Source organism: Python bivittatus, unplaced genomic scaffold, assembly GCF_059951505.1.
Source record: "Python bivittatus isolate LINGU-HERP-01145 unplaced genomic scaffold, Pbiv_v1 ctg000840_np1212, whole genome shotgun sequence".
NCBI classification, from domain to species: Eukaryota; Metazoa; Chordata; class Lepidosauria; order Squamata; family Pythonidae; genus Python; species Python bivittatus.
In genome coordinates, this window is record NW_028277113.1 from 103269 (window position 1) to 118098 (window position 14830).

Below are 14830 nucleotides of genomic sequence, written 5' to 3' on the forward strand. Positions count from 1 at the left end.
GGAACATTTATAAATATGCTACTCTCTCTGCAGACCAAATCTATAGTGTTTTATAATCTACAGTAGATTCCTTTCTACTACATAAACAAAATCATTTCTAATATTACAGCTGGATTCCCATAAGAGTTGAAGCTAGGAAAGCTAGATTTTTCATTTGGGAACATACTTTATCACATCTCATGATGGCTGAGTCCAATATGTAAATCTAATCTATAACATGAATTTCCTACACTAGATGTTCTAATGCTGTAAATTGCTATTGATATAGTTTTAGTCTGCCTTGCCAATTTCATTGGACTCACCTTTAAAGGTAGAACTTCCTTATTGATAGCGAAGAAGGCAGCCATTGCTTTGGTCCATGAGCAAAGGCCAGCCACATTTCCACAAACTCTCTTAGCTGTCTCAATATTGTAATCTGCCATTTCAAAATAAGGGCTCAAGAGTTCCACTGCTTCTTCATTAATTGTATCTTTTGGAAATTGCTAGAAATATCATGGAAAAGATCATTTTTCACTGACTACCCAAAATCAAACAAAATAAAAAGTCCAACTATTTAATGTTATGCCTTCTTTTCTAAGCTACGTTTTCCACAGAATTCTATATCAAAATAAGCTGCATTACTACTTGTGTTCATGAAAGTTTGTCTATCTAATTTCTACCTTCCTGATCTTCACTGTGCTTGGGTTTTGAGCTGGTGCCTGCTCACACTACTGCCATCCTTATTAGGTGCTGAATTATAGATTGTTTTGTAATTATTGGAGAGCAAAATCTCTATTTACCAACACCTACACAGAAGGACAAAGAGAGAAATAAGAACAATCTTTGAAATTGTTTCTCTGTCTCTGAACTTTTCATATTAATTGGTCATGAGTCCATTCTCCAGGACAGTGTTGTCCAAAGATGAGTGGACTTCAACTCCCAGATGATTGGACTTCAACTCCCAGAATTCCCCAGCCAGCATGGCTGGCTGGGGAATTCTGGGAGTTGAAGTCCACTCATCTTAAGGTGGCCAAGTTTGGACAACACTGCTCTAGGACTTTCATCTGGTAATTGGCAAGCTGCACCGTCTCTCACAGGCATACAGCAGTGAAGTCTCTCAGTACTGAACAAAGTCCAGACTAAGACTGAGGCTATAATGACATCCCTGGAAGTGGTGGTGGGTCTTTTGCATCTGATTTTAAAAGCAGGAATGGAAGGGCTCTGGAAGAGAAAAAAATGCATAACCAAAATAAAACAACGCAGCCCAAAATCATGCCACTAATTTTTGGTGCCCCAAAGGCACAATTTCAGTGATCATATATTTGATTGTTTTGTGGGGTTTCTGGACGAGGGGCTTAAAAGTAGGAATGGAAGCTATCTCCCAAAAGCCTTTCACTTCCATCCCCCCTTACATTTTGTAAAAGAACAACTACATAGCTCTCTTCATAAATCTCAGGAGGCTGGGGAGATGTAAAAGCTGGGGGCCGCATGCGGCCTGCAGGTTTTCTACCCTCTCTTAAAAGCTACTACTTCCCAATTCCATATCCCCATTCGCACAGGAGGAGCTCTATGTCTAAATTTAGGGTTGGGAGGAAAAATGGTATACGTATGCATGGGGGAAACCTCTCCATGGGACAAGACGGAAAATGTTTAGGGGTCAGACATAACTCCAGCTGAATTTCCTCCCACATGCAATGTTCTGCTGCCACTATATATTACACATCCATAACTTGTTCGGCGCTGTCTTCTTTTTTTTAATCTGTGCATTTTGGAATACCTGCAAGTTCTGTAAGAAGTTTCCTGCTGTCATCAGTTTCAAGGACTCCTGCCATGATGGCATAATGCAGTTTTTCTCCAGGTCTATCTTGGTAGCATTTACTTTCCTCTGGAACAGCAGCAATACACAGTCCATGATACGCATGATAAGATGAGGTGGCCGACCCAGCGTGCGGACAGTGGCAATGTCTGCAGGCTTGATTGTCTACATGATTGAAAGGGTGGACAGAATTAAGAATTATCACAGTCTTTTTTAAGTGCCTGAAAAAAATCAGCAGGCTTTTCATTTAAAGGCATCCCACGGTGGGTTCAACAACATCAGCCAATTACATCAAACTATATTCAGAAATTAAGATAATACACAGTTGTTGTTAAGCCAGGACCATGACAAGCATCATCTAGTACTTAACTCTTGGTAGGCATTTATCTATTTTTTGCATAAAATTATTTAGGACACACCCTATCATACCAGGTAGTAGCACCTAGCCAATCTTGGCATTTCTCAAAGAATTAGGCAGGATCAGACGTGAATACTTGGATGGGAGACTAACAGGAAATCACAGGCTTGTAAGCTAAGTTGGAAGTTGGAAAAGCAACCTGGAAAGCCGCTGTGGCAAACCATTTCCAGGTTGCTTCCAATAGCATTGCATCAGCATGCCCATGGAGCCACCAGGTATTGTGCATGACTTGAAGGAGTCTGTATTTTTAATTATTTTACAATAGCTAATCTATGAAAGTGTGCATGTGCCTGTCTGTGTGCGTGAATAATTGACACAGATTAATAAAAGAGAATTGTAAAAGTTTAGAAGGTAATTGTTTGAGCTTCCACCTTCTTCAGCTGCTCTGATGTGAAGTGACTGCCATAGTTAATGTGGCTGCTATAGAACAAAACATACTTGGTGTAGGTAAATGATGTTAGATGCTATTCCCCAGACTGAGATCACAGTGTATATATCACATTTCTCCATATTTCTAGATCAGATGGTATTTCTATTTCTGTCAAATTAAACAGGCAGTGGTTATTTGAACTGATGTGGCCCGCAGTTAGTTCTTCTAATGGTTTCTGCCAAGTGGCTGATTTATGGGCTGTAAAATGTGGATGCAAATCAGTCATTTTACCTACATATTGACGGTGACTCCTTGGAAGTTTACACTTAATAACATTAATTACATTGCAGGATCTACAGGGGACTGCCTGATATATGAAAATCCTGCCAGTCTTGAATGGTGGCTGACTTCTTGAAAGAAACAGGTGAAGCAGCACTTGGACTAAGAAGGATGTGATTAATTCCTGCCAATAAATGGCAGGTAATTTAGCTGTGTAGATTTAGTAGCCGTAGAATGCTATGACCGGGGGAGGGGGGGTTGACTGCTTTGACATGTTTTCACTAACAGTAGGTAGCTTTTCTGATCCGTTGGAGATTGCTGGCTCTGCCACCAATGTTATGTGGCCTTCTTTTTGTAAATTGTTTTAATCCTTGGGGTTTATTCTCTGTGTGAAAAGTATGTTTTACATACAGAGAATAAACCCCAAGGATTAAAAAAATAAATTGAGCAGCTATCCTAGGAAGACATGAGTAAAGATCAAGGGGATGGGTGGGGGGGAGGGTTGACATAATTTGCATTCATGCAAATGCACATGAATTTCACCCATGATGGGAAAGGGAAAGGAGGGAGCACATAGAACTGTTTCCAATCTGGGGAAATCTGGTTTCTGAGAGGACAGCACATCTGCGTAAGGCCAAACAGTGGACTCTCCTTTCATTCTTCATTAACCTGCAAAGCAGCCTCAGCCTCTTCTAAAGCAGGTTTAGCAGCCTCTAATTTTTCTTCAGCGATACCCTTGTCTGCCGAAATGCTGTCTACAATAGCCTGGGCTTTGTCCTTCACTTTCTGAACTTCTGCTTTCACCTTTTCAGCAGCCTGGGCTTTCACTGTGACTTCTTTTAACACCTATTGAGGACATTAAAAAAAAGAGTGAAAGAAAAAATGGAGAAACAAGTAATTATTGCTGTAGAAAATAATTCTTTGCCAAGAGAATTTTATGCTCACCAATTACTAAAATTCTTTGTATTTCAGTAAACAAGCAGTGTGAGATCCCATAGGCCAGGGGCAAGCCAGCATTTTGGTACACAATGCTTACAGTTAGCATTTTAGGTTGGCTGAGCTCCCAAAAGTGGGTGGGGCTATACACCATGAAGGCAAGGCTAGGATTTGGGTGACGTTTTATGGGTTCTTAATTGTGATATATGCCTGTTTTCTTCTGATTCCCATCTCAAAATGGTCAGGTATTCCGGCATCAATTTTCAACAGCCATAGCCAGAATAGGAAGGCCTCAAGGACTGCAAAGGGAGGAGGCCTGAGGGCTGCATGTTGTATGATGTGTCCCTTTTATGAGGAGCTACTCCTAGAATCTTCAGCTAATGCTATGTGGAATTCAGAGAGAACATGTGCAGAGGGGCATCCATTAGGGGAAGTCCACTAAAGGTTTTTCTTCAAGGTTTTCCCATTAGTGAAAAAGTTGAAATAAACACACTGCACTTTACCATATCAGCTTTTTCATTGGCAATCTTAAGTTCTTTCTCTTTGGCTTCCAACTCTTTACTCAAAGCTGCCACGGATTCAGAAGCCTCTTTCAGCTTCTCCAATCCAGTATTCATTCTGAAATTTAGCATATATAAAACCATCTTTTTAAAAAAAAATTCCAAAGAACAAAAATTCACTAGACTAGAAACTTCAATCAAGGGTCTATATTCTGAAAATAATCTTTGATTATTCCTTTTCACGTAAAAATAAAAGGAGGTAAGCTGTGGCCCTAGAACTATTTGTGACCTTTAGTCTAATTTTATATTGCCCTCAGCATAATTTCACAAGCCATCTACAAGGAACCAGTTCAGATCTCTTGAACTTATGTCACTCCTTTGGGTACTAAGATTCGGTTGAGCTATTTGGCAAGAACAATACCTGATTATAAGAGTATCAAAACACTTCACCTGTTGGCCAAGGTCTGCACCTCAGCATGTTTTTCTTTGTATATAGCTTTATATCCTTGAATAAAGGACAAATAAGATTTGGGAGTCACATGGGTAGATCGACGATATCTTTGAAAGTAGTCAACACATTTTTCAGCAACTCCATCTTGGAAGGAACCCATACACTGCACCATCTCTTTTTTGATATCTTCAGTACAATCAATTTCATATGATGACAAGAAATGCTCCGATACTAAAATGAGATTTAATTTCTATTAGTACAAACACTAATTTCTTCTCTGGCAAAAGAAAGTTAGGATGACTCCTGACCTATTTCTTCGGCTAAAAGCATATGGGTATTGTGAGGAAAACAAAGATAACCTTGCAAGTTTCTTTTCTTATCCACCCTTATCCTTCTTTCACACCCCTCCATCCCAGTCATGTTCTTGGACTTCTCTCCTTCCTTGACAGCAGCAAAATCAACCTTCTGAGCTCCTCCAACACACACACTTGGCAGACAAGTATGAACTATGTGATATCCAGGGAAATTCCAAGCGTGTGTGTGTATGTGTGTGTGCAAAAAAGTCAACATGGTAGATGCAACTTCATGATTGAAGCCCACTCATTTTTTTGTGCGTGCATTGCACATAAAAAGGAGCAGGCTTCAACTGTATGAGCATCTTGATTTTTTGACACGCCCTTATTGCAGATGCCCCTGGTGATCTCACAAATCAGATACATGGCGTCAAACACTCTCATGTATTGATGTATGCAATAACATAAACACCCCATTTTTAACCATTGCTAACTATGTGGCTCTCAAACTATGTAAATTATAGGCCAAGGGAACTGAGCACTTTTAATTGCCAAAGTATCTGCGGTCTTTCTTTTCTTTTCTCTTTTGATGCAGAGGGTTAGATATTATTATTTCTGCTCTTTCTCATTTGTACGTCACAGGCTCTCTGCTTATCATCTCAGGAGTGAAATCAGCTTAGCATTTATCTCTTTTTACTGATGGGTAATCCTCCTCCTGTAATTACTGGGAGCAAAGCTAGTGTTCTAGCCTTGATGGAATTAAGAATCCCATTGCTTTAAGAATAAGTAAATGGGCTTCATTTAATTTTGTCATTTGCATTTCTCACATCAAGTCATTTGTTTCAAAGAAAGAAATTCAACTGCAGTATGCTTTCTCAATCACTAACGCTTCACATGTGGAGAGAGAAAACTCTCTAACCTTATCATTACTGAAATGCCATCAACACAATAATTTCCTTGTACATGTGTTCTAAGGACACTCTAATTTATCCAAAACTTTTCAGTCTTGCCAGAATGTAAACACAATACATTTAGATTTTAAATATAATATTCTAAGTTTATTTTTCTTTAGAATGGGGGGGAGGTATAATCAATGTATATGCATCAAAGCATTCCTCAAAATAGATTCTGATACCATTTTGCTTCAACAACCTTCTCCAAGCACCTTCTACTAAGAAGAAAAAACTGATCTCAAGGGAAATGACACACTACAGAAGAGATCGTCATCATGGTAAAGCTACTGACAAAATTATAATCCATTCCAATAGCCAAACATCTCACAACTCACCTGCAACCAGGGCGTCTTTGGGCCAGCGGCTGAACCAGTCTATAGTGCAACCAGAAATGAGGGCAGGGAACTTCAAAGCTCTGTTTCGGAATTTTTCACCCACTGGTGAAAAACAAAGAACCACATGCAGGTTCTGGAGAACTCTACTCATGAAATAATCATATACATTCTCATTGGTGGGAGGACGTCGTGGATGCTGCTTCTTCATAACTGGAATGAGATCGCCAATGATTTCATCAATTTCATCACGAGCAAACAAGTTGGAAACCTAAAGGGGAAGAACATTTTTTATAGCATCCCACATACAGCCAACTGTCAGGTTTTGATAAAAAAAGAAGTTATTTATCTGCCTTTTTAAATATCGATCATTCATTCATATGTTACTAAAAGATTATTGTATCCATTTGAAATGCTGAAGTTAAAGAGATGATTGTTAGTTTGTTTCATGAGTTTATAATGATAATCAAAGTATTTTAATTATAATTCATTTATTGCTATTTTATTATTGGCTGCTTTGCATGCTAGCTTTGTGAGAAAAGGCAGGATATGCCAATAAATAATAACATTCACACTTAATTTTCCTTTTTCTTCCCTTTTATTCTTAACATCTGTGGCCATCCAGATGTTACTGAACTACAACTTCCAATCTGCCTCACCAATGGACTTGCTAGCTAAGGCTGCTGGGAGATGAAGGTCAGCAATTTTTGGAGAGCTACAACTGTCTATCTATGTATTTTTGCCCTAGAAAGAAAACATTTTCAATCTGTGTGATTCTACTAAAGATCTTCGTCAGGTCTGTCTTTACTTTACTACTTGTACCTCAGTAGTAAATAAACTAAAAACTAAGAGCTTGATCCACTCTGTGTTTACACAAAAATCAGTGTTCAGTAGGTATGTTTCTTCATCATCAGTGTACTCAAGCACAGAACTTTACAGAATCAGTCTGTCACTAAGTTTCATCAGCCAAGCTCTCTCTGTTTCTGGAAACTCAGAGCTAACTCAAAGAGAGATGAAAACCCTACTTCTCCTGATGATAGAACATTGTTCATATACTCCAGGAAAGCTTCATCTTTTATTTCATTATCTGTAAAAATGAAACTGATTCCTTTTCCTTGCTGTCCGGCTGTCTTATACAGATGCTTCAAGTCTTCCATCAAATTAGACGTATTATAGGATCTAGGAAAAGGGAAAAAATAGTCACAGACATTCCAAGCTTCCTGGCCTGTAAATAATTTTGATCAAGCCAAGTTGCCTTAAAATAAGAACAGTTTGTCTTGGCTTTTCTATTCAGTGTCTGTTTTAATGGTTGCTACTTTTAGAACTCTATAGTCTGTCTACATAGTATATCCATGCATTTTAAAAATCTCCACTATTTAAGGTTATTTCTCAATTTGTCTACTATTTTATTCTTCAACTCTTCATTTTTGTTTCATTGTTCTAAGCTGTATTACATTTTAATAATACAGAATGTAAACACAATTAATAAACCAAACCAAGCTGTAATAATTCATATAGAGTTTTCATCATGGAATTTGGAAAAATTAAAAAGTTCATTTCTTGTAGATGGAATATATTTTATCTAAGAAGTACAATTGAGGACTTGTTTACAAGAAGACCATAGGAAATCTGAATTTATGGTAGACTTTTTAAAAATCCATTTCACATAACAGAGATAATAACTGTATTTGCCTGAAAGACTAGTTTCTTTTCTCTGAATAATTTATTTTTAAAATGGGAGGATTGCCCTAAATTTATTGAGAGAATAACTTCATTCTCTCTCTCTCTCTCTCTTAAAATTCAGAACTACCTTTTGTATGATTATGATATTGTCAAATATTTAGACCTATACAAATTTCTATGTATTATTTCTTTTTCTAGGGTTGGAGGGGAAAATTGGTTTTTTATGTTGCTTCAAACTGTTTTTTAAAAGCTGCTTTGAATACTATCTTCCATGTTCTAGATAAGGGTGAAAAATTTGCACTGCCTTTTCTTTACTACAAATGCTTATTTATAGTACTGAATAGTAAAGTTTCAGACTACAACCATTTCTAGAGTTTGGGAGATTTGTTTGCATTCAACAACATCGGGGAGGCAAGATAGTTTTAAAAGCGGGCTAAAGATTATATAGACCTGTGCTTCTTAACATTAGAACTAGTGCAATAATGATTTCCATATTAATTATATGATTTATTTTATAAATTAAATATTTCATTTTGGTACTGTGTTTATTCAACAGGTTACCTTGTTAATGTGATCTGGAACATATCATAGCCTGCTATGAATGATGCCAGTTTTGTCAAGCTCTGCTTTCCAGATCCTCCAACACCAACAAGTAGGGCATTTCCACGGGGAGTGCGAATCACACGAGAGATCTGCAGAGCACAGCATCATTTTATTGGTTGCATATTTAGAATAACAAAATAATAAGCAGGCACTTGATAAGTTCCTGCATAGTGCAGCTTCTTTAATACTGGTAGTACAATGCTGATCCCAATCTTTGCTTTGATCATTCATTAAACTCCTTCAAAGAATGTAACTTCCAGGTTTGGCCAAAGACATTTTGCTTTCTAGTATCAAGGACAAAATGGTGCTTCTCTTATTCCTTGTACAGAAGTGTATGGATTAGCATTTGAATCTTACTTCAGTACTGTGACGGCCAGCATCTTCCACCACTTCTGAAGTAGAGAGTCTAGCTTAAAATAACATGATCAAGCACCTGATATAGTGTACAACTTGAACTGATTGACTTCTAAAGTTTTTTTCTTTCCCAAAAGCCCACCTACGATATCAATCAGTTCAGGCCAATAACACAAAAAACTTGTCACTACTCATATGATGGTTCGGTGCAATGACACAGATACCCAATTACTCCTCCTCAGAGAAAGAAATGTTTGATACAAACAACTTTTCTCATTTGGGTTTGGAAGCATATTTGGAGTTCTTATTTGCATAGAACTTTCTTTCTCAATAAAGTACACAAGATCAGTGTCTTGTGTCATAAGGAGGTTGCACTAATATACTCAAATTCCGAGGACTTGAGCACTAATTTGTTCAAAATGTCAAAGTCACCTTAGAGGCTCTACAGCACTGAGAATTCTGTACTGTCAACAGAACAGGCCACTTTATGGAAACAAGGCCTGATTAAATATAGTGGCAGAGCTAAGCTAAAACATTACTAAAGCAATATCAGAATCTATTGGTTGCTGGAACAACCGTTTATTTCTGTTTAGCTGAGAAATCTCTCTCCTGACTACCTCAATTTGACTATCCTTAAAAGAAAAACAAAGCAGTGCTTCACACATGCTAGAGCAGGACAGCTGACTGAAGCAGAACCTTACAGGAATGATTGGTGAATCAGGGACAATCATGGCTGCTTTTACCTCCTATAATCTCCCACCAAGGTAGCCATCATATGCTTGATAATAGGGCTGGCCCTGCTTAACCTTCACTGCCATCTCTAGCACATTTGATACAAGTGAATGAATCTATTTCTCAGTAATGTCACTTTTCAATGGTTTTACCCACAATTCTGCTATTCTGTAAATCTGCATTTTTAATTAGCAATGTCAGGATATTTTAATTATGGCACCAGCATAAATAAGAGCAAAACATTGGCTCTCATGTTTAGCCTATCTACAGAATCTGGGACAATATCCAGCATCTGCCTTGTTTACTCCTGCAGATGACTAGGTGCAGGATGCAGAATTTCTTAACTACAAATTCATGTACAATAATTTTGTAAGAGAGATTTTCATTGGAGGAATATGGATAAATACGATTTGTCTCATTTTACTGTAAAAAAACAACAGGTCTTCATCTTTATATTAATCCAGTTTCTTATACTTTGAAAGACTGACCATTTACTTCTCTAGTGGCAACAAACTGATCATGAAAGGAGCATTTTCTGGAACTTTTTAGAAACTGCACATGGATAAGTCTTCATCATCATTCAGGAAAGCTTCATTTCCACTATTTACATTTGAATATTGTTAGAATTTGTACAGATGAAACTGACGAATGATCAAAGTTTCACCTCGTGCATCTGAAATCTCCAAAATGTAACTAAAGCAACCACAGGTACCTTTATTAAATGAATCATAGCATCTGTAAAAAACACCAAATCCATTCCTGTCCCACGGATACTCTCATTATATATTTGTAAAAACATGTTTAAACGTTCCTTCAGGGCATCGAAAGATTCAATGGGTTCATATATTTTAGGCATGTCAGCTTCTGCTTCCTCTGGTTCTTCTCCTATAATAAAATAACACTTCTAATTAGAATTAATTTGTGTATCGTTCCTGTGTATCTGAAGAACTAAGAAAGGGACTCAAATGGGTGAATACTGATGACTACAAATGCAACCGTGACAACAATGACAAGAGCAGTGCAAGGGAGCAAGATTTAGCAGAATTCAGGCTTAAGGACCTATCTAATCAGTGAGATGAAATAGAAATTTTAAAAGCTGTCATTTTGGCTGTTTGTGCAGTGATGTAGCTGATGAGCTCTTATGAACTCTGCTGACCTAAGTGGATGTGGCAATAATTTATTATTGTGTTATTTTTCTTTTCAGGGCTTTAAAATAGTGAACTGAAAAGTTGCTTTTGTGTGGTTTAAGAAGGAACTATGGTTCTATATTAATATTAATATTAATATTATTGTATAAATAATATAACATATTAATAAAATATTAATAGAGGTATGCAGAATGATTGAAATTTAAAATGCTTTGAGCCCAGAACTTCCTGGTCTAACCTTACCACTAGTGGTCTAATGTTGGAACAGACCATTCCTAGGTTATCAGAAGTGATCCAGCCTTGAACTGGGCATCTTTTAAAGTTGGACTACTTTCAGTAATGTTGGACGGAATGGCTGTTTTGAAATTGGAATGGAACATTTCAACTTTGAAACATTTTGAAGACTTGTATTAACTAGTTATACAAGTTACTAACGCTTCCTGAAGAAATTCCCCCACATCTAACCATTGAAGGTATATATGCACTTCTCCTAATCCAATTATACGTAACAGCACACAAAAAAATTAATCAAACTATTTCTTCCTTGCATTCCTTCCAATTTGTCCCAGTTGGCTGCCTTTTTCTAGAAGAAAATATAGCTTAATATCATATGTTGAAATCTTAGATGCCAACAATATATGTTCCAGAGTCCCAGTTAATCTCAACTCTTTTGTAATACAATTTTTCCATAGTATGGTATTATTTCCCAGCTCAAAGTTTTGAAATTGCTGAGAAAACATGACAAGAATTAAATATCAGGAGAAGGAATAAATTGTAGGTGGGTACATAATGCAGTAAGGAAAGCAGGAAAGAGAGACAAAAAGGTGTGAGGATGACTTGCTGGGAATGGAGAAATAGCTGCAGCATCTTTGGGGAAATGGGAAGCAACATAGGCTAAGCTATATAGCCACTACGCCTATAAAATTGGGCCACTGAAACAAGCAAACCTATAAAGCAAGACTTTACACACAACAACTATTTTTATGCATCCAGGTCATGTTCTTATAATTCCCTTCTAAAGGGAAGGATTGGCCGATTAACTTCTTCTCTTTATGAGCACCAAAAAGGTCAATGCAAATTGATTTAGGGAAGAAGTTCCTGAACACTGGAGCAAGGCTGAGCAATACGAACACTAGTGAAAGAGAAAAGGGGGTTCCAAGCATATTTGCAAATTCAGAAGAGGATGTTCCTGTGAGACACTCAGCCATTTTTCAAGATGCCATACTTTCATACTATGTTAACCGAAATTAATTGAAATAAAAAACACTTTGCTCTAAAGGAAAGAAAATAATATCTGAACCATGCAAAACAAAATGCTAGAACTACAGTTAATTGCTCAAAGTAAATTCATCTCAAAAGCTGAATCAAGCATTAAAGCAGCTTATACAACTTCAATAAAATTATGCAGAACTTTCTCCAACAAAGGAAAGGCTTTTTAAAAATGCCAATTAGAGAACATTTCAAGTCCCTTAAGGATTTTTTAAAATTTATTATGACAACTGGTTTTACCAACTATCTTATCCTATATTGAGAATACATTTTTCCTATATTGTTTATAAAGCTGAAATATTTATATTTGCTGAACGGCATCACAATGCTTAATTTTAGCTTTATCAGATTGCTGTGTCAACTATCAAGAAGCATGCTATACCATCTAAGAAATTATTCCCTATTAGAATTTGTTTTAAAGCAAAACAGAAATAAAAATTCAAGGTCGCGATCTTGTCTACAATCAGCCATGCTTGGCACATTGACATCTATGAAATTAAAGATGTACTCCTAAGTGCAGAACTCAAACTCTTAGAAGTAATTAGGCAAATTTGACAAGATCAGAAGCCTCTAGCTTACCTTTGAGAGACTTTTCCTTCAGACCTAGTATGAAATAAAATGTGTTTCCATTTAAATAAAAATATATAACTTGTTTCTTACAAAGGATTGTTCACAGCTTTCCTATTTGTTTCTTGAAGAGACAGATTTGTCAAATGGTGTGGAAGATACTCTATCACAGACCTTTCTCATGATTCATAACAGTGAGAAACTATGCATGTTCTCCTAGAAGGTATTTCCATTATATCTAACAGCAGGCAGTTTTAAACAACATATGCAGAGACTAAAATTCCAACTATATTCTGACCACAAGTCTGAATCCAGTGGAACTGGATTCAGAGTTAATATCCTTGGGATTATGCATTCTGGGTCAGGTGAGATCTTGCTTCTGCAACTGGAATCAAAAATAGACTGAAGATAGACTTAGCTTGATGCTCATACTGTTAATAACTCATGCAAAATCAACCTGCTTTTACTTATTCTGTCCTTCTTAATCATCTCTACTGCCATGCATAGCAATTACCAGTAATGTCTCTGGGCAAATGCTTCTTCTGAATATTCACACTTTAAAGCTATGGAGGAAACAGGTATAATTAAGCAGATCTTTATGGAATGGTTCATACCATCATCTGTAGATAACTTTGAAGGATTTCTGACAAGTTGTATGTAGTCCCTTCATACTAATTGAGAGCTAACTGGGACCTCCTATACTGGGAGATTATTGGTTTATCCAGTACTATGTGAACCAGGCTTGGAGAACTCCCTAGCTTGTCCCTGTTTTTGTAGGAATAGCAGTGACTGTATTCAAGCCAACTTGCCTACTAAGGAGGGAAGGATTTTCAAGAACGAGACACTGCTTGGGAGGAAAGACATTCTTTTACATGCTGCATTCCTATTCTCAAAAAAAAAAAAAAAAAAGGACATCCTTCACTCTTATCTTTAAAATAGATTCTGTAGACATTCATGGAGGCAGTTTTAGAGCCTAGATGGTGGGCACAGAGATTACAAAATAAGGGGACCCCACTGTGGAAGAAAGAGATAGACTTCCTTCCAAAGCTGCAATTTCTCCTGCAAACAATTCCTTCTCCTCCTCCACCACCAACTTACTTAAACTTTATAATTATCTATGAGGTTTTAAAAGCATAATTATTCTGCAAATCTACTACTTCCTTGTACGGTGCTAATATTAGGCACGTTTTTCATTTTAGAGTAAGTTTACCTGTTGCTTCAGGTGCATCTCTTAAGAAATCAACAAAGAAAGCATCTTTGTTGAGTGCCACTAGTGCTGCCTTATCACTACCAAGTTCTCCTTCAATCAGCTTTGCCAGTGCCTGATCAAACCACTCCACGTCTTCAGGATTTGTGAAACGATCAGCAATAACACGCTTACATTCATGCTTCCATAGCCTAATGAGCACCTGTTCAGAGAGAGAAGAGAAAAGCAACTGTGTGTAGCTTCACTACAAGTTGAGATTTGCAACATTCAAAATATAGGCCTCTCATACATATTTATTTTTAAAAGGAGGCTCCGTGTAACAGATTTATTTTGTTATTGAGAGAGTGCTGTCCATGTTCATTATTAAATATGGGAAATAATCCCAGTTACAATCATTAGGACGATAATTATTTTCCATATTTGGAAATGTTTAAAAAATACACACGATGTAGGCACGAAACTTGCATCTAGCCATCTGTTTATATTTGCCTATTTGTGTGTACATGCTTTTGGCTAAGAACTGTGAAGGCTGGAGAGGACAAGGGGGTTCAGAATTTCTATTTAATTGATTTCCATATGTCTCCCCCTAAAAGTATGTTTATGTTATATATTCTAACTACCTGCTCTGGGGCTGAGATAACAAGGCCAGTTCAGGATTAAGTTAGAAATGATACCAAGGGTCACTAATGATCTAGCAAGTGTCTTTGTTCAGCATGCTAAGCTTGGTTAGTCTTGTTGTAGCTTAGTGAATTGTGCAAACCCAGCCCACTTGGTTAGTTTACAATTCAATGTATCATATCAATCCATTAATACATTCAATCAATCCATAACCATACTCAGTATGCTGTGTAAACAGATGAGAGAGGAACACGATCTTAGTGGTACAAAGATTCAACACATTTGCCTCTTTCCTTTCCAAAATCACTTACAGAATGCCTTT

At 37.1% G+C, this 14830-nt stretch overlaps 1 protein-coding gene across 1 annotated transcript in view; it reads right to left on the reverse strand.

Annotated features, from left to right (window-relative positions):
- Window positions 1-14830, reverse strand: part of DNAH5 (dynein axonemal heavy chain 5) — a 150827-nt gene that overhangs the window by 38162 nt on the left and 97835 nt on the right. Inside the window, exons 51-61 of the mRNA XM_088130559.1 lie at window positions 13894-14092; window positions 12696-12719; window positions 10412-10584; window positions 8572-8702; window positions 7353-7506; window positions 6331-6598; window positions 4749-4980; window positions 4302-4416; window positions 3532-3708; window positions 1757-1960; window positions 303-482 (exon numbers count right to left, since the gene is read on the reverse strand). Of these exons, the coding sequence (XP_087986685.1) occupies window positions 303-482; window positions 1757-1960; window positions 3532-3708; window positions 4302-4416; window positions 4749-4980; window positions 6331-6598; window positions 7353-7506; window positions 8572-8702; window positions 10412-10584; window positions 12696-12719; window positions 13894-14092 (1857 nt within the window). The remainder of the gene's footprint in view (window positions 1-302; window positions 483-1756; window positions 1961-3531; window positions 3709-4301; window positions 4417-4748; window positions 4981-6330; window positions 6599-7352; window positions 7507-8571; window positions 8703-10411; window positions 10585-12695; window positions 12720-13893; window positions 14093-14830) is intronic.